This window comes from Enoplosus armatus, chromosome 16, assembly GCF_043641665.1.
Source record: "Enoplosus armatus isolate fEnoArm2 chromosome 16, fEnoArm2.hap1, whole genome shotgun sequence".
Taxonomy (NCBI): Eukaryota; Metazoa; Chordata; class Actinopteri; order Centrarchiformes; family Enoplosidae; genus Enoplosus; species Enoplosus armatus.
The window spans coordinates 12476575-12496797 of NC_092195.1; the positions used below are offsets into that span (position 1 = coordinate 12476575).

At 39.6% G+C, this 20223-nt stretch overlaps 1 protein-coding gene across 1 annotated transcript; it reads left to right on the forward strand.

Moving 5' to 3' along the window:
• Positions 1-9591: 9591 nt before the first annotated feature.
• LOC139299470 (zinc finger protein 516-like) lies at positions 9592-15333 on the forward strand. The gene is made up of 4 exons (XM_070922378.1): positions 9592-10930; positions 11919-13196; positions 13376-13440; positions 15283-15333. The coding sequence occupies exons 1-4, from the start codon at positions 9592-9594 to the stop codon at positions 15331-15333; spliced, it is 2733 nt and encodes a 910-aa protein (XP_070778479.1).
• The last annotated feature ends 4890 nt before the right edge of the window (positions 15334-20223 follow it).

A 20223-nucleotide genomic window follows, 5' to 3' on the forward strand; every position in this document is an offset into this window, starting at 1 on the left:
GAAAGGGTGATTAGTAAACAGTAGGGCTCCAACTAACAGTTATTTTCATTACGGTTGAACTGTTTAGTCTATAAGAAGTCAGAAAATAGTGGGAAATGCCTGTCACAATACCCCACAGCCCAATCTTTAAATTGCTAGTTTTGTCCGTCCAACAGTATAAAACCAAAATATATTTAATTTAAATTTACAAATCTTCACATCTGATAAGCCCCAACCAAAGAATGTTTAGCATTTCTACTTGATAACTGACTGAACCAATTATCAAAATTGTTGCCGATTAAGTTTCTGTCTATTAATCGACTAATTGTTTCATCTCTACCAAACAGCATTACAAGGTGATGCGACTGGCCTTTAAACCCGGGGTGTATAGAGTTAATGAGCATTGGGGGGGGTCAAATAGGTCTTCAGGGTGTTGTTTGTCTGCCTTGCTGATAAAAAGCTGTTGTCTCATGACTGATCATCACTGTTAGCATTTAGGGATAAAGATATGTGGGCTGAAAAAAGTCTAATTACATCCCACAGCCAGTCAGACATGACAGAGGTTGTAGCTCTTATGTTCTAGTACTCAAAGACAATAAACAAACTCAGATTTTTCAATTTCTTACTCCTCCACCCTCCTTGCATACACTTGCACATCATGCACCATCCCCAGCCCCCCCCCCCCCCCCCCCCCTGTATGTGGCCAACCAACATGTGGGGAGGTAATCCCAGCTATTAGGGTAATCTCCTCAGTATGACGATCAATAGGGGAGGGTGTGCGACGACTACCAGACAAGAGTAGTGGGGGGACAAAATTTGTGCTAAAGAAAAAATGATTTAATCATCCAGATTAGGTCAGGAGACTGGGGTCTGGACAGGGGCTTGTTGCTGGAAGAGGGGGAGGGGTGCAGACAGAGCAGACAGGAAGATGTGAGGGGTAAGGACATCTCCACTTTGGGCAGCACCCTTGTGTGACAATGGGCTGAAACATTTTGTATTCCTCAATCTGGAGTAAATGAGAACTGACAAACTGGACAGTGCCAAACCCATTATGGGACAGCTACAAGAGTGAAAGGGGTCAGAAATAAGAAGCCGGACAACTACAAAAACATTTAGATTGAAGCTATAGAAACATAAAATATGCAGCTTTGCAGCATTTAACATGTAAAACTCAAAAATAGCCACAAGAAACTGTTGAGATGACTGACCCCAACAAATTACATTTTGAGTCTTTAGGAGAAGGAGAAGACCTTATAAAGGGAGAAATAGGTGATCAAAACAGGATGAAGTCATTATGCTGTTGTTCCTGTGGATGCATTGTGAAGGGGTTAAAACATAGCATGTGCTGGTGGCTTGCATCCCAAATATCTTGTATGCCAACTTCTGTTTTTCAACCACATAGGAGTTTGCTCACCATTTGAAAAAGTCAGACATGTTACAGCAATTATATCAACAACATTGCTGTCTCTTCAAAAGCTACAGTGTGACATCACTTGCTGCAAATATCTCAAAAACGAAATGTTTAAAACCAATTATAAAGCATTTAACTGTCGAATACTTTACTACACTTATATATTTAGGTAAAACTCAGGCCTGTTTTGGCTATGCCTGAGCAGGTTTAATGCTTAATGCATTATTATGTATAATGTAACTGCACAGGGCCACAAGTCTGCAAAATAAGGGGATCTGCTTCTAAAATAGTGTGTCCGCATACATGTGCACATTCTTGCTGAGTGTGCATCTTCTCCTCTGATGTTATAAACTAACAGCAGAGCATACAGATGGACCACATACTGGATTCAGTGCACTGTTAACATATGCTAGCTGTCTCTCCCATGTGGTCTTTGTCTGCATGGAGTGTGTTGTTTCAAGCTACCTGGACCTTGGGGTCCAAAATATTAAAACAACTTAAAATGACTACATGAAAACAGATGGGAATGGAAGCACTCCTAAAATAGAATATCTTTTAAAGCGATAAAAAAGGATTTTCCTAGTTGCTGTATCATGTCATGGAAAGAATTTTTTTTTAATTAGAGCTAAAACAGTTGATCTGTCAACAAAACATCACCGTAAACTGAATATCTTTTATTTTGCCAATCAACAGTCCAAATCCGAGACATTTAAATATGGGAAATTGTGATTTCCATTTTTCACTACTTTCTTGCATTTTATAGACCAAACTATAAATCAGGAAATTGGCAAATTAATCAGTAATGAAAATATCCATTAGTTGCAGCCATCGATTGTAGTTATGTTAAGATTTGTCAATACATTCTGTCAAAGTATAACTAATCAGTGCATATCTCAAATATGTTTTTTATCATTTACCGTAAGAATTACCTCAATGTCCCTGCCATTGTTTATTTAAGTACGACTTGTTTGTATGAAAAGTATTGTAGTCTATTTAAAGTACTGGTTTAATGCAGTGCACCTCTCTTGTCACTAAACAACTTTTCTTTGTTAACATCTCGTCCATCAAAACAAAATATTCGTGCAAGCAAGTATTGAATGGGTTTTGTGATGAATCAGATAGGTTTCTGGGGGAAAAAAAGAACTTGCCCTTTAAGTCTCCAGTGGAGGAACTGGAGTGCAAACACCGGCAAAATGTCCAGATGGAAGATGGGAGGGATGAGTAAGGCGTTCACAGATCCCTTCTGCTTGGCCCTATTGAGACAGAGGGAGGCGAGATTGGATGGGTCTGAGGGAGTCAGGTTACTATCGGCCCATTCTACTCCAAAGAAGCGGTGGTGTAAAAGATGCAATACCCCTATGGGAAACCTAATCCAGACCCTGCTGCCAGCTGTCATTCTTTTACTCCAGGGTAAAATCGCTAAGCAGGTATCGCCTTACCCTTCAATCCTTACCTTAATCATAGCAGGAAATTGGAAATTACACACGTTGTTCTGTACTGCAAATCAACATCGTCACTGTAATTTGAGAATCTTGATCTTATGCATTGATAAAGATCTACATGTCACAAAAGAGCGATCCCATTCTTAGATGTACAGGTTGCACTCATGAGATCTTGCTGAAGGTTTATTAAGATTATCTATTTTTTTATTTCAAAAACATAAAGGATTAAGTTTTGGCATTTGGTTGAAATTAATTCTGAAATCAACCAGATTCTTATCCGAATCATAGAGGATAAATGTAAACACTCAAATCATTGACTACAACATCATTGCACAGAGGGATATTATACTACGCTTAGTGTGTTAAAAAATTATTTTTGATCCCGCACTTCATGAGAGTATTTCCAGTTTGTAATATAATATAACATTTGTATTAAACAGTTTGAGATCACAGCCAGTCAAAGCCCACAATGGAGATGAAGTAACCTCATCACAATAGATCAAAATGGTTAAGATAAAAAGGGAGCAATGCTGAATTAAGCAATTTCTATTCTGTTATTTGATCTCCGACCATGAAATGTTCAAGGTTTGACAGGCTTAACACTCCATTGGCATGTATAGCTAAAACAATTAATAGATTCATTGATTAGTCGATCAAAATTAAGATCAAAAATCACTTTTGATAATTGAATAACTGTCAAAAAAGCCGTTCCAGCATCTTAAAAGGCTTAAATGGGGATTCTTACTTTTCTGTCATGGTAAACTGAATACTGTTTGTTTTATGGACTATTAGTAGTAAATTGCGACGGCCATTTTTCACTATTTTCTAATGTTTCGTAGACCAAACAATTAACTGACCAATTGAGAAAAAAATCAGCAGATTAATAGATAATGAAAACAATCATTATCTGCAGCTCGATTGCCATGTCAACCAAATTGATATGAATTTGTCCTTAAATTTGTAAATGACTAACAAGAGTCTTCCAAAACATTGGCTCAAACTGGAGGTGCCATCAGGGTTTTAATCCTGAAAATTCTCCAATGAGAGTAAATCAAGTACGATTAGCACAGTCTCATTTTCCAGGTCAAACCATTTGAGAAAGATTGTTTCTTACTTTAATATAATCTCATTTTAATGGTGTGGGTAAAGTCAGTTTCCCATCATTTATATTTGAAGTTTTCTGTGGCTTCTAGCTTTGGAGGAGGGCGCTGTACCATAATGTCCTGTATATTTAAACTCTATTAATCTATTCGGTTTTCTTTTGCATTGCAGATCATTGTGATCTATATTTAGGTGAGGCGATGAATGACAGTGTTAAAATGTGCACCTGACAGAGGTAACAGGTATAAGAAAAGATGACAAAACTGATAAAGCGAAAGACAGAAAGCAGAGTGATAGAGACACATAAAGGGAGACAGTCAGAGCGGGTCTGAGCTGACCTTGCCATGATAATCTAATCCCTGTCGAGAGTGCTTTTTTTAGAGAGCAAGTTAATGCCAGCAGATTATACTCCAGTGTCTCCCACACTGGCCAATCCACACTGAAAAGAGAGTGGGTCCACAGTGGATTCTCAGACCTACAACAGCAGATAAATTAACGTCAATTATAGAAGGCAAAATTGCAAGAGTCATTTGAAAATGTCTCTGGAAATCACATCTCTTCATCTTTGCCTCCCTGCTTTCAGTGGCATTGTTCACTTAGTTTCTGATGTCTGCATTTGGGCCTGCATGAGACATCTTGTGTACTTTGTAGAGTAACTGTTCACATTTCCACAACAGGTAAATTCTTTGCCAAGAATCTCTCTCGTCTTTGTCAATTTCCCTTCCCTGTGTGTGTGTGCTTCATAGCACTAAGGGGCATCCACGATGAAAGGCCACTCATCGAGCAGCTCATCTCTACGAAGAGTAATCCCTGTATATGTTGTGTAACCGAGTGGAGAGTTGCACAAGGAGGGGGATGGGCTTGAATGTGCACAAGTTTGTCTGTGCTTGTGACTGTTGAGCTCATGGATGTCTAATCTCTTAGGTACATCAGTACTGTGCTGCTTCACTGTTTTTCATGCAGTTAAGTCATTCTAGGAACAGTGTTGAATCCAATGATAGACATATACAGTATATTAGTTATGCCCAAGTTATACATTGGTATCAGGTTGTGTTAAGGTACATCAGTATGTGTCAGTCAAATCACATTGTGCATTGTCAACATGTACAACAGTGAAATAGAGCGAGATTGTTGGTTGTGACGGGAGTGACATCACTTTCGTCACTTTCTATGGCTCATTTTCTGTTTCTTTTTGTAGCACTTTACTCTAACGTGGTCGTCCTGTGGTCACAGGGATGTTGTATTAGTTGAGTAATTGTCTTTTTCGTGAACTGAAAATGGAAGCTTATTTTGCTCACTGTAAGGTGCATCAGACCTGAGTGTTGAGCATGCTAACTCGTGTTGGATAGTCATTAAACATGTCATCTCGTACGAGCACCTGGGAGTGTGTGTTGACTCCCCTACATCTGGAAGGAGTCATCTTCAACTGCATCAGCAGTGAAATCAGCAGAGAATAACATTTTCTGCATGCATGCTCCAAAACACAAGTAAAGAGATGAGAGACATATTTTTCTCCTTTACTGGAGCATCATTCTGTACATGTGTCAAAAGCGGCTGACTGGTCTTTGACGGTTATTTCATAAAGATAATTACTTCCAGTATGACTTAGCGAAAAATGAAGGATTTAGGTACAGTATAGGTTAAGTTTTTTGGAGCAATTTACCTTTAAATGCAGTAAAACATTATTTGTTTTGCTCCATCTTGTGCAGCATTTACATACTTTAAAAAGGAGTTCTAAGATTTGCACATTTTAAAAGTCTATCATTGTCATTGTAACACACAGCCATTTTCATACAACCGAATCTGTCAGTAATACACTGACACTCATATCCACAACACCTCAGAGTCAGTGCAGGATAGCAAGGGAATACCTGCTGTATACAGGGTTTGGAAAGTTCCTATAAAAACATGAATTAATCATTACACATTATCTACTGTAAATAACCAACATGCTCCACTGGAATATTAGGAATCTAGTTTATTTTGCTGTGCCATTTCTATGATCATATTTTCTATACTTTAATAGCTGACACAATGTTTTAAAAAAAAAATACTAACAGTGATTTGGTTTTGTGCATGATTGCATTCATAGTGCCCACAGCAGGTTTCTGAGTTTTAGGAAAGCCAAAAAGGACTTGAAGATAAAGGAAAAAAAATCTTTGAAAATATCCTCCCTTTAGACTACATTCACGAATCGTTTGTGCATTAGTTTTGTTTTATGCCTCAGCTGTGTTTGCAGGTGGTGGAAACAGACAGGATTATTGGACACAACACAGTAGATGTGAGCTGAGGCTTAGCGAGTCACTATGGCTTTGAACATAGCATAAGGACAGTCACATGCTATCTCCAGTCAGGGGTATGTTGGCACAGGCTCGTTGCTGGTTATTGAGAATATTTGGATGACTTCAGCACATACACACACACACAGGCACACATACATGCACCAGTCTACAGTTGCAGAATTTAGCAGAGATTAGCTGTAAACGGACATTTCTTACTTACAAAAAAAAAAAGGTATTTGAGGTATTTTGATGTGTTGGATGCTGCAGTGTCTTGCAAAATAAATTCAGGGGAAAATGCTATTTATGGATCCTGGCAGGAAATTACACCCACAGTTTCGGTGCAGCAACCAGGCACACAGGCAGTACACACACATACAACACACACCGACAGTGGATATTTTCAAGCTAGCACACATACGCGCACACACATCACAGCACACAGGCTCTCAGCATCAGTGCCCTGACCATAGGGAGTTTGTGCTGAGCTGGTTGGGACGTCAGGATGAATCAATGCGAGGACAGCTGACTGGACATGCCTATTCATCTGCCAAAGAAAAGAGAGAGAAAAAAGGGAGCGAGGGATTCTAAGAGAAATGAGTTAAGCCCTGGAGCAACATGTTTGGCTATCTGCATTACTTTACAGATCCTCCAAAGGGCTTTCAGTGTTTATGGGATGAAAGCAGAAGAGGTGGAAAAGATAGTGACCCACAGATAGGGACAAAAAAAGGGTTTGATTTTTGTCGTTAAAAATGCAGTGAACAAATTCCTTATTTAACACAAACACTACATAAATGCAGTTTCTTGTATGATTGAGCAGAAGTAGGATATATTGCAGATGCAAATATATAGCACACACTAAGCACGTAGGCTGCTTTGACAAAGGCATAAGCTCATACTGTAGAGGCGGCTAACTCCATAGTGATGGCCCGTTTATTCCCATCTGTTGCCCTCGGCTCTCTGACTTTATCCCCATTGTGTTAACTCATTACATTCGCCTTAACCTTAACCCCTTAATTGCCACCCTCCAGTTTCTCTTGCACATCCTCCCCCTCTTGGAGACAGTGTGCCACATTGCCCATGCACTAATCTGATGGCGTCTGCCTACCAAACACCTGCCATGTCCGGAAAAACCTCCTAAACTCCTCCCATATTCTAGATACAACACCCAGTCCGGCGTGAGCGGATCAGCACACATAACCGCAAGCAAGCAGGCGGGCATGCATGCATGCAGACAGATGCGACCGCGGATGCAGATACAGATAATTAGACAGACAACCTCATCCCCTGAAAAATCATACCAGAGTCAATCTGTTTTTCTAGCCTTTATGAGTATGTGCAGCTAGTTTTTCCTCACATTCAAAAAGACAAACAAGAGTCGTCTTTTGTCCTGCTTTTTGCCCAGACATGTATTCGAAGACAGTGACATGTAGGCCCAGGCCTCTTTGCTTTAACAATACCTCTCTCGACCCCCCAATGAGGGGTGGAGGGCCAGACATGAGGCGATGTGACAGTTCTGGTGCGGCCGACACAATAGCAGGTTTTTCTTTTGACTGCCTAGCTGGCTATACGCTACACAGAGTACTTTCTTTCACCATCAACAATCTAACAAATAGTCATGTTCGCCTGAGGAACATGTTAAAACTCATCAGACCGTGCCTGTACCATGTACTATTTTTCATGTAGAGTACAACTAAGCCTGTTCTGTTCCTGGATCATTTTGTTCTGATTTTATATTAGATATCTCAGAGCTATTAGAGCCTCATATGTCAAAGTTATCTTCCTGGCTGCTGAGATCATTTGCTTCACATTTATGAAGGTTTATTTCTGGGATATTTCTCCCATTATTAAAACAGTGATATTTAGGAATGTACCTTGTTACCTTTACCCCGAAATCAGGGTTATGTGTGTGCCTGTTTGTTGATAATGGATTATTGATCGTGAATCAGAGTGGACCGTCCCTCAGGGCTCATCCTGGTTGGCCAGGAATGAATACATCTCTTCATGCTTCACCTAACACACTCAATTTAGGGCTAGGAAACCAAAGGGCCGACACACGCACGTTGAGACACTGACCCGCGCTCTAATACGCACAGACAGGCGTCGCTCATCCACTAAAGGACAAAGGTTGTTCGAAAATCTGTGTGATGCAAATTTCCTCTGTGGGCTGTCTCTCTTAGTACATTGTTTGTGGTTTTTACATATAACCAGTGAATCTACCTTACATGTAAACAACTTCTGCTCTCATTGTTTCAGTGTATTCATAGTGAAACCAGTCTCTCTCTGGAAATGTCCTATGTACCTACGTATAAGCAAAAGGAAACAAAGAAATTGGCTTTGGTTTGACAGCTTTGTGAACAGAAAGTAAATCAGCTGTCAGACCAAAATAGCTTAAATAGTCACCATTTAATGCTTTAAATATAATATACAGTCTACAGACTTTATCTATACAACTGTTAAACAGAGGTACCAAGGTCTACTGGAGTCACTACAAGTCTGTGTAGCACTGAGGGTTTATAAGGCAACATGCCTGATAATCACTTTCTTGTTCAATTTTGAGCCCTATTAGTTAATTTCTCTTACTATTCTGAACTGTACAGTTAAATGTTATAGGCATAGCAGCCTGTTGTGTGCTGAAAGAACCACACCTATTTCATACTCTTATATGTATCTTCACTGTTAAAGTATCCAAAACTAAATAACAGCTTGTACAGGTATTGCCTACAAGGATTGTACTTTTTTTACATGCTTATGTTTTACAGATTGTATGTTTTGTTGGTATTATTGGTTTTTACTTTTGAATAAATTAACATTGGCTTTTTTTTCTTCATTTGTTTTGTTTTATGTATTTTAATGTTTAGTGTTAAGTACGTCTGGAGATGAATGCTCTGTGCTGCAATGAATCCAATGATAGACATATACAGTATATTAGTTATGCCCAAGTTATACATTGGTATCAGGTTGTGTTAAGGTACATCAGTATGTGTCAGTCAAATCACATTGTGCATTGTCAACAACAAGAAAAGGGGGACAATAAAGTACATCTCATACACGAGAATGTGTTTATGAAAAAGCAATTTGGCTTAGCCACTTTCTTTTCTGCTTCTCTTAAGAATGATTATATTATATAGAATAATTATATATAAGTGTAATTATCATAAGCCTAATTTTTATTTCCTAATTTCTATTTTCAGGTGTTCTTGCCAAAACAGTATGAACCTTGATAGGACATCTCTTCAAAAATCAGGATGGACAATAAAGCTGTGAAGTTTTGCAAGTTTTTGATACCTGTTCTGAGAACTCACTAACATTTGGAAGATAAACTTTGCATAGTTAGAGGATTTACAGCTGTGGTTTTTGACGTGCTTCAGGAAAAGTAATGGAGACAGAAGAGAGAGAGGATGTATCACAAAAACCCACCGCTAGTGTAATGGCAGAGACAGAGGACGATGTGACCTCTGGCCACACCTGTGGGGTGTGTGGACGCAGCTTCCCTCTTCTCAGCTCCCTGTCCCAGCACATGAGAAGACACACACGGGAGAAGCCGTACAAGTGTCCGTACTGTGAGCACAGGACGGCTCAGAAGGGCAGTCTGAAGGCCCACATTCGTAGCCATAAACTGGGCCTATTCAGCCAAAACCTCAGTGACAAGGAGGGGGGTGGAGATCAAGAGCAGAAAGTTAACGCTGAGACAACCAACCCTCCTGAAATCGTCAGCATGTCGGACAAAGCTCACAATGTCAACGGGAAGGTGAAGAAGAAAGGAACTAAGAAAAAAGTTAAGGGTAAAGATGGTGTTGAGGCCGGTGATGGGGTTGATGGTGGGTCCTGTACCTGCAGCATTTGTGGCCAGGTTTTCCCTCAGGTACTACTCCTTAAATCCCACATGAAAAGGCACCGCAGCTCCCAGGATCACGGTTGCCGGATTTGTGGACGCCGTTTCCGCCAGGCATGGTTCCTTCAAAGTCATATGCGCATTCACCGGGTCAAAGCCCAGCTAAGAGGTGGCAAAAGCAATGAGCCGCCTGCCACCATCAATGGAGTTCCTCAGGACCCAGCATTGCTGACGAATGACGAGTGCCTCTATGAGCTCTGTGCTGGCTGTGGTAACTTCTTCTCGGACCGCAAGACATTGCGATTACATGAAAAGCTACATAAACTGAACCACAGCCGTACTCAAACACAAAACCCACCACAGGAAGATATTGAATCCTCGGAGCTGCACATTGCTAAAAGGCATTTTTTGGAAAGCCTGAACCTCACATGTGTTGGACCAAGGGAAACTTCTGAGGAAAAGAGCCTGGGCAGGCGAATTCCAGAGCTGGATCCAGTTTGTAGTTACCAAGCGTGGCAGTTGGCCACAAGGGGACGACTTGTGGAGGTCACAGAGAAATGTCTGGGATGGGAGGAGAGGCTAGCAGATGCCGAGGTGGCATACGACATGGAAAAGGGCGAGTACGTTCCCCTGAAGCAGGAGAAGAAGAGGAAGCAAATCGACACCTCCAGCTCCAATGTTAAGAAGATGAAGGGTGATCCAGGACTTGATCACAACAGCTTGGCTCACACTAAAGGTGGTGACAAGAAGGTTTGCCAGAAGGACCGTATTCTGTTGAATGGACTTGGTCATGCCTTTTATGAGGCACTGCAGACTAAGAACATCAAAGATGTTCACTTCACACCTAAACAGTCAAACAGCATCAGGAGCCAGGACCAGGAGGGTAAGCCACACACACCACAATACACTACAATATCTATGCTGCAGTTTGGACAAGACAATAGTTCAAAGTCCTTGGAAATGGGAATCAATTACCAGGCCCAGTTTGTGCTGAGGGCAGTTGCTTTGAATATTGCACCCTTTTTGTTTAAATTAAGGTATCAAAGGTTATGTTTGTGGTAAAAACTGCTGGCTTCAATGTAGACAGTCCAAAAGTCTCTGATATTGCTGTAAGGTAAGTTAAACTTACCAGGCCATCAATGTGGATTTCAGCACTGAGACAATTCTGTATTGGGTTTAAAAAGCACTTCAAATTTTAAATTGTACTGTGGAAAAGGGAGACCTCTAGTGAACGTGTAACTGAATTACAGCAACTGTATCTGCACTTCTGCACAGATTGTACAGACTTTGAAAAAGCACAAATCCCAGTAAGGTTTCCTCACCAAAGTTTCACAAGATTTTAAAGGGACACAAAGTTTAATTCCAAAATGTTTTAACTAGCCAAAGGAATATTTTGTTCGCTATAATTCATGAATACACACAATATGAAGTAACTGTTAGCTAAAGTTCTGGTGGTTTTAAAAGGCTTACAGTTTCAGCAGAATCTCTTTGAAACAACTGTATTAAGAGAGCAGGTGCCATTTTTCTATTTTGGAAAATAGGAATTAGAATCTTTCAAACTGATAAAGAACACTTAGTTGTTGTTGTGGAGTGTAAATCCTGCTTTCGTGACAGGTAAAACACTTTACACCTAGCCTATTGCTAAATAAACACCTAAAATGTTGCTAGATTTGCTCTAACTAGATTTAGAGCTGCTGCTTAGAAGGAAGGGTTCCTAAGCTGTTTGCCTCACTTTGTGTTTTAGAGATTTAATAATCTGTAAAGTATGTAAAACATTTATTATACGTATGTAATCATTGCTAGTGACTCTATGTTGTATACATACACTCTACATATGTCCTTTTAAATGTTTCTTCTGCTCTTACCTACAGATAAAAAACCATACTTCTGCGAGCACTGTGATTTCCACACTGTCGACGCCTCACTACTCAGGTCTCACCTGCACAGGCAGCACCAGGACTTCCTGGGTCCCTACAGCAAACACGGCACCATTTTGGACAACATTAACCAAAGTGGTTCCAAAGCCTCAAGATACATGGACTACCTCAGAAACAGGAGCGCGTTGCTCAGTCAGCCATACTGGAATCCTTACACATGTCCACCTGGCCAGGGGTCAGCAGAGTCAAACATTAAAACAGAAAAGTCAAACAGTACTGAGGTCAAAGCGCAGGGACGTACTACTAATGATGCTGGAAGTCTCCTTAATCTGTCTTCATTGCCTATAAGTGAAGGAGACAGCACTGTAAATTATTCAATAAAAACAGAGGGCCTGGTGAGACATCAGTGCCCATACTGCACCCACAATACCAACTACCCAGAAGTACTGTGGATCCATCAGCGGGTTGCACACAGGGTGGATGGCAGCAGCTCCATGGCACCCAAGTGGGCACCCTGCACAAACAGCCCCAAGAATTTAAAGGCCGGTGCTACTCAGTGGAGACGCACAGGGCCTCCACCATTCCTCGAAGGCAAGGACTGCCCTGCTTTACTTGCTCCAAGAACTCAGCGCACACAGCCTCCAGGTCTCACAGCCCGCAGCAGCAGCAGCAAGCATTCAGCCCCCAAGACCCAATCAGGTGTCCTTAAGTCCAAGCATCAGTCAAAGGACTCACGCTCCTCAGATGGGACACAGTCTAGTGGGAAGATGGGACTCCAACCTCAAAAGAAATCTGTCGAACATAAACGGGCAGAGGAGGGGGGAAGTAAAAGCTCCAGCGCTCACGCTACTTCATCGAGCAGTATTGTGCACAGCAAGAGTTCCCCGAGTGTCCAGCCTACCAGCAGCCCCAAACACAGAGGCCCCAGAGCTGCAGTGGAAGCAAACTTCCCACAGGAGGGTTTGGGTTTCATGTTGGCCAGAAATCATGGCGGGACTTCATCGAACACAGCTGCAGAGAGACCCCATCCCCGCAGGCAGTCATGTGACTCCTCTTCAGGTCCTAAGGGTCCTGATCTGTGGGCAGCCATGAACATGTGGGGTCACAAAGCATATTTAGAACCACTCCGTTTTGCTCAGGGAAAGAATGAATCGACAGGAGAAATGCCAATGGACATTGATATTTTGAGTCTCCTGAAAAATTACAGTCCCCACGACCTGGCTGCTCTTTACCAGCACTGGGGGTTTGTTGATCCCAGGATTGATCCACAAGGTGAGGATTTAATTTACGGTGAATTAAGGAATTAAAATTTTAATGGATCAAATAATAGTGCCTGCATGACTCTTACACTGAAGGATAAGTGATTGTCAACAGTAGGCCTTCATTTTCAGAACAAGACATGACCAGGATATTTATGTTTACATGCTCTTTTTATGTTTCTATTTTTACAGCAATGTTGCAGTTAAATGGAAATTTTGGAAAAGAAGTCCATTCCACCTCTGAAGCTTCCAAACAAGTATGTTTCCTTTGCAGCAGCCAGTCATATTGCAGTTTTAGATTTAATGAATTTGTCCATGGGCTAAAGACTGAACTGAAACATGACTTCATTCAATCATGAGATTTTTACATGTATATTATTCGTATATTTATATGTATAATTGAAGAGTTTTACATTTAGCTGAAAAATCATTCTAGATTTCTAAAGTTATCATAATTGAAATTATAAGCCTGTTTTAATGCTGTCAGGGTTTCCTGCAGTGTTTTATAGTGGTGGACCACACTGCCTTCAGTAAAGACCACCTTAACACTTAAATAAATAAGAACACTTAAATAAGAAATTACCCTTCAGCAAAAAAAAAGAGCTAAGATGCTATTTCATACACAAATGGTATATATTTAATGAGTGTGGCTATTGTTTAGACTGTGATCTCCTAACTAAGTTGAGATGCGTTGGGACCACCTCTGCTAAACTATTTCCTGTGCTGTGTATGAAACATCACTAATGTAAACAAACCTTTATCCCCATGTTGATTTTGCCTTAATTACAGTTAAACTGAAACGTATAACTCTAAAATCCGTTGACTGCAAACCTGATCCGTCAGTTCACTTTCTAAAATTAAAACCAGCATAAAAGTGCTGCTACCCCTCACATGTATGTACAGAATGTCTTCACCAACCGCGTATGCCTGTTCTCATGTCTGTACCTCATCTTCGTCTGAATACTGTATGTCATTTCCGTGCACACGTGCGTCCGCGTGTTTGCGTGCGTGGCTGTCAACTTCCACAACCTGGCTGTCGCTTCCTTCTCGTTTTTGTGAGAGAGGCTGACAGGGATAAGGCAGCCACATAATAAAAAAACATTGTTGTCCCCTCAGGGTAAAACTCGCCCAGCATCTCCATATGGTGTGTCATCAGCCTGTCAGTCAGGCCTACCCTGACGCTACCTACAACTGTTCTTGCTTCCTCCTCTTCCCCCCCGAGAGTAATATGTGGGCAACTTTTTAAATACTAGAGATGGGCGAGTTTGTAGGAGTGAGGAATTACAAATCAGATAAAACTAATATGGATAACACTGTGGGGGATGTTAAACAATTTTGGAACATATTTTTTGCTGTAATGTCTGACAAATTAGTAAAGATTATTTAAGGGCATTAACACTAAATGGACAAAAGCGATGCATTTAAAATATGGCGACAGTAATTTACGTGTCCAAATATATCAGCAAACAACTCACCATATATTTAGATTTGTTGTTTTAATTGAGTAGGTTGTCATTATTCTTTAATCTTAGGAGACAACTACTGCATGTTATTATTATTATTATTAAACCAGGTCAGTCGGTCAGGTAATGAATTGAAAAATTATCTGCTAGAAGTATTTTCATTTTTTTTACATTTAATACCTGTTTGCAAACAAAAGCAAAAAAAAAATGAAGCTGAGCATCTTAAAAGTACGAGCTTAAACCTACACACGGCGCTAAATGAATGAACTAAATCTTTACATTTTTAAGAATTTCAAAAGTAAAAACTAACGAACTTCGTAAAATACATTTTCGATTAAAAATGCCAAGCCATATTAAGTCAAAGTGTTTCTCATAAATGTATACCTCCTCAACGATAACTGAGTGGCTGTTATGAACAACAGCATCATACGTTGTCTGATGATTTCATGTAATTATGATGTAATTATGATTATATATATATGTATGAATGATGTTATGATTGTTGCCCACTAAGATTGTATATTTTAACATTTATTGATAGTTTGACAATGTGCATATACATGTTTTCACAAATACACATTCCCTCTCAGTGTTCGATAAGATCTAACTGGTGTTCCTTACACTTGTCTCCTGCAGGTGAACAGCCGCTCCACTTCCTCCTCAGGGTCTCTTCATAAAGGAACGTGAAGATACATCGTGTTCCTGTTGGCGTCCAGCCTGCACGATACTGCTGAACAAAGAGGGCCTGCTGTTCTTTAAAAAGGAACCAGCCATAACTCCTAAAAAAGGACAGAGGCACTGGATAATGCACAATATATGCAAAGCAATGAGGTGGACTCTTATTATTTTGTAATATGGTTGTTTAATTTGAAGTGTTATGCATGATTTTTGTTCGTTAAGAGTGTAGATATGTTAGAAAAACACACATGAAGACATGGTCTGTGGAAATGAGGTAGAACTGGGGGGGGGGGGGGGGGTAAAGAGTAAAGAGGACATTATTTTGACTAAAGGCCCACAGATATCTGCTGGTTTTAGCTTTAGCTGGTGAGATCTGGCAAAACAATAAAGAAAAACACCTAATCTTAAAAACCAAGATGCCACTAGAAATACTTCAAAAGATGTAAGCTGTGACCGGAACATTTTACTTCACTTTTAGCTGTTTATATATGTTTCAGTTTGTTGTTTTTTATGGAGCCTATAAGCTTGTAAGATGTCCTTTTTTGGTGTAAGGTTGGTACCATATTTGATTGTCTCAACATTCAGAATAACAGGGCACTTAAATATAAATTGCAGCTAAAATATTATCACTTTCAGTAAAGTAAAGTAAGTGCTCAGTCCCAGTTACTTTCTTTTCAGTTACAGTGAAAGACCAGCAGAGGTTTCCAACTGAAACAAAGAGTCGCGACCCCACTGTAAGGCACTATGAGATGGTTTAATTAGAACAAAATCTGACCAGAATCCAGGCTTTAGCATTATTAGCTCATCATCCCACACACATTTAGAGAAACGGGATGCACTGGTTATATTATCACTCTCACACTGGACGCTATGACCTAAAGTACTGGATTGACTTCAACTCAAATAGCTTCAAAAAAAGCTTATTTGCTGCACATACAATCAGTTAATGTGAGAAAACCAGAGAAATCTACCTAAATTGGTGGGCATCACTGCAGTCTGTCTGTCAAACAAGTTTATGTGTCAAAATGACCAAATAACAATGAAATGTGACGTCCTGCTTTATGATTCCAAGTTTGAAATTGAAATGCTATAATTTGTCCTTTTTCAGAAAGATGATGTAAACTGCACTCATTTCACATTGTGCTAGTGATGTAGCGATTTAATGCTGTGATTTTCTTTTTAGAAGTAGAAACCGTAGCGACGATAACAACTGCTACTGATGTGGCCCCCGACTTACATCTGCCAGTCAAGCTACTTAAGGAGACTGCGAAATATTTGTTTTCGACTTTTTTGAAATTCACCTCATTCTCAATTTGTTTTCATGTGTTTTCTGTTTTGCAGATTTGTTTAGTATGTTTATATTTTAGCTCTGATTCAGTGTATTCATCTCCCATAGAGAAATAGTCTATGCATTTGACAAAACAAGCCATCAACTTATGGATTCTTGGGAGATCTTGAGAATACATAATTTATTACTGGAGTATTGACTGTTTTTTGATAAATATTGTTAATGATTGTTTTATTTAATGGTCTTTTTTGTTTGCTAAGAGTGGAATTTTAACACTCCTAAGTACTTGATATTTGTAGTAACAACAGAAAAAGTTAAAAAAAATAAATAAATTAAAAAAAAAGATTTGTTTTTCAGTGACACACTTGAGGGTGAGAAGGGAGTGATCCTCCTGCAGGAGGCGTTATTGTGATCTAACAGCTGTCTGTAAACATGCTGCTGCAGACAGTTTACCAGAGGACGAGTGACAGGAAACAGTGAGACAGTGATTTTTATGCGTAAGTCTGAACTTTTATGCAAACCTAAAGCTTAAAGTTGAGCTCTCACTGAGTTAATTTTTGTGACTATGTAAACATGTTTCATAGTTAATAATTATGTTGGTATCAGAATTTCTATTTTCACCAGTTCCACATTTTGTCTGACTGTAAAACTATACAAATAAAGTTGGTCAATGTAGATTTATATGACAATAGTACTGTTGTCATTATCACACACACACACACACACACACACACACACACACACACACACAGATTCTGATCCTCATTATTTTTTCTAATAAATGTTCTTTGTCTGTGTTTTACTGGGTAATTTTAAAATAAAATCCACTCTTTGATTGAAGTGGCCACCACTCGTAGACGCATGCAACCTGTGATGAGGCAAGTACACATTGTTTAATTTTAAAGGGGTCAAAAGCCCAAAAGGCGGAGAACTACTGACATAAACAAGCCTTTTTGTACAGTAGTTCATGTTTAGCTTTCACTCTTCAAATGAAAATTTTAGTAGGGTGGAGATTTTATATAGACAGTACATTGTATCTTTATGCCATGCTTTCTGACAAATGGTACATCTGAGCTAAATACGCTCATTCCACCTTAAAACAATTTGATGCAGGTTACCACCATGCCCTTTGTTTCATTACACAAGATAAATCATCACAGTGTACTTAATGACAAAAGTAGGCTTGCCCTCACAAACAACAAGAAGAGACTTACACACTATAATTTTAGTTCATCAAAGCATCCTACTAAAGCTGCCTCAGTATATCACATCTCTCACATCCAAATTTTGAACTATAGTTCAACTAACTCTTGATATTCCAGTGAATACTGATCCTTTGAAGATTTCCACTTCTTTGGACCATATTAAGTGGAATGAACTCCAAAAGGACTTGAAAGTCTCATCCTATTTCAATTTTGGACATTTTAGAGGTGTGTTAATTACTTCTTGGATGTTTTCTCTCTGTTCTTATTTTCTTCTGCTGTACTCAGGTCAGAAGAGGTTTTGATCTCAATGAGATTATGTGATTAATGATATAATAATAAGAGGAAGATTTGGCCTCATCATCGCTGCAGTTTACCACTTCTACCAGTAGATGGTAGGCAATGTCAAGAAATAGAGGAGCTGCATTTGTTACAAATACATGATTTCACTGGCTGGCGTGCTGACTTCTTGGTATGGCATTATACTGAACTTCTAATCTTTTTAACCACTAACCCATTCAAATGTTCGCCCCTAAAACGTCCTCTAGAAGCTGCCCCTGTAAACAGCTCGACATGGTACAGAAGCAAAGGTTAAAATAATTGTTTCCATCATCGGACAGCTGTTTGCTTGCAGGCATGATCGAGACAGTATCAGATGTGGTGAATCTTAAACTTGCCAAACTGAATCCACAGGCAACTTGTAGCATTTTAAATGTGTCGAGTGGATAAGGTTTAGTATATGGAACAACAAAATAAGTCACAAAGTCACAAAAAAGCATTTGAATTCTAATACTTCTTGTGACAGTCAACATATGCACAGCTGACCTTATCTGGTCGCTTAAACCCGGAGGAGGAAATAAATACTGGATAAAGGTTGCACTTGCAGCAACTGTTGTCTAGCACATCGACGAGGCATGAGTACTTGTGCGACTGTGCGTATGTGTGTCTGTGTACACACTGGTGTGCCTGTATGTCCTTGTCACAATGTGTTTGTCAGCGGGCCGTGTTATATCTTGGTGCAGTGACAGCATCAGTTAGCTGCCTTAGAGACATCAGAGATCATGTTCGCAGTGCCACCAGCAAGAGGGCTGAGAGTCGGAGCCGGCCACAGGCTCTGGGAGTGGATACTGTCATGCGGCTCGGAGCAGGAGAAACGCGGTGGCATATGTTGCCTGACAGGGAAACGCCTGGCTGTTGTCGAGCAGAGAAGAGAGACGGACTGGTGGCCAATTGGAGTGACAGCTGTCAGGACCGACTCTGTGTGTGTGTGTGTGTGTTGTAGTACTGCTGCCCTTATGAGAACTAGTCTGAGCTTTAAACCACACAAGTGAAAACTGTATTGTAAAGTGACTTTTTGAGAGGTGTTCTTTACTTTTTTTTAAACAGGGTGGTTTAAGGTTAGAAGTCAGGTTTAGCAGATAAGTCAGAATTTGAATTTGTCTGACGTTAGGCTTAATGTCAAAATAAAAGAAAAAAGATAGTTTGAAGTTAAAGCTTGGATTAAATCTCAGACTTGAAAACAATGAAGTCATACCCTTGGTAATATTACTGGATGCACATATCACACATATTGGGTGTTTTTTTTAAGCAGATTCAAATATTTATATATATAAATATTTCTAAACGATTTAAATGAAATTAAAAAGAAAGAAATGTAGTATTCTCCTCTCAGAGTTACACACCGCACCATAATGTAGGCAGGTGATAGGAAATAAATGATTAAAATAAATATAATCAAACAGCTGAAAAACTATAAAGATGAACTTAAATTTGGAATCAATATAAATTAAATCTGTCAGAAATTCTTACAGTTTGGCAAGTGGATTGTCAAAAATGTCATGTGTGGGTGAGGTTCTGCGGGGGGCGGGGGGGTTTGGACCTAAATCCTCAGTATTTCCAACATTCTGGTTACAGCTCTGCTTTAGGATGAGAAAAATTCATATTATTTGGTTTAAGACTTTAGGGTGTTAAGTAGAAGTATTAGAATTAGTATACAGTATGGGTTTAAATAAGGAGACAACGGCAGTGGTTTAAATTTAGATTAAAGAGGAAATTAATGCAGTCAGTGTAAACATAGACGCAAGTTATTACTGTAACATATTTCTTATATTAAGAGGGCATGCGTCACATAATCCAGACCTGTGGTTCCCAACCTGGGGTCAGGACCCCATCAGGGGTTGCGAGATAAGAAAAACAAAATTCAAAGTCAAATCAATTTTGTTTGTGTAGTTCAAAATCATAAATATGCCTCAAAGGGCTTCAGCATACGACACCCTGTAAGAAAAATAAACAATTTTGTGTCACAGGTTTTTCCTAGCTTTCTCTTCTTCTTGTGAAATGCTGTGTAGTTTTACCTCCTCAGGCCTCTAAAATGTGTTAAAATAAAACGATCTAAGAAGGTAAAAATCA

Bases quoted from the DNA above. Each gene is read 5' to 3' on its own strand.
- LOC139299470 (XM_070922378.1), top strand. From the start codon at position 9,592: ATGGAGACAGAAGAGAGAGAGGATGTATCACAAAAACCCACCGCTAGT. The intron at 10,931-11,918 runs GTAAGCCACACA...TCTTACCTACAG, and splicing joins CAGGAGCCAGGACCAGGAGG to ATAAAAAACCATACTTCTGC. The intron at 13,197-13,375 runs GTGAGGATTTAA...CTATTTTTACAG, and splicing joins TCCCAGGATTGATCCACAAG to CAATGTTGCAGTTAAATGGA.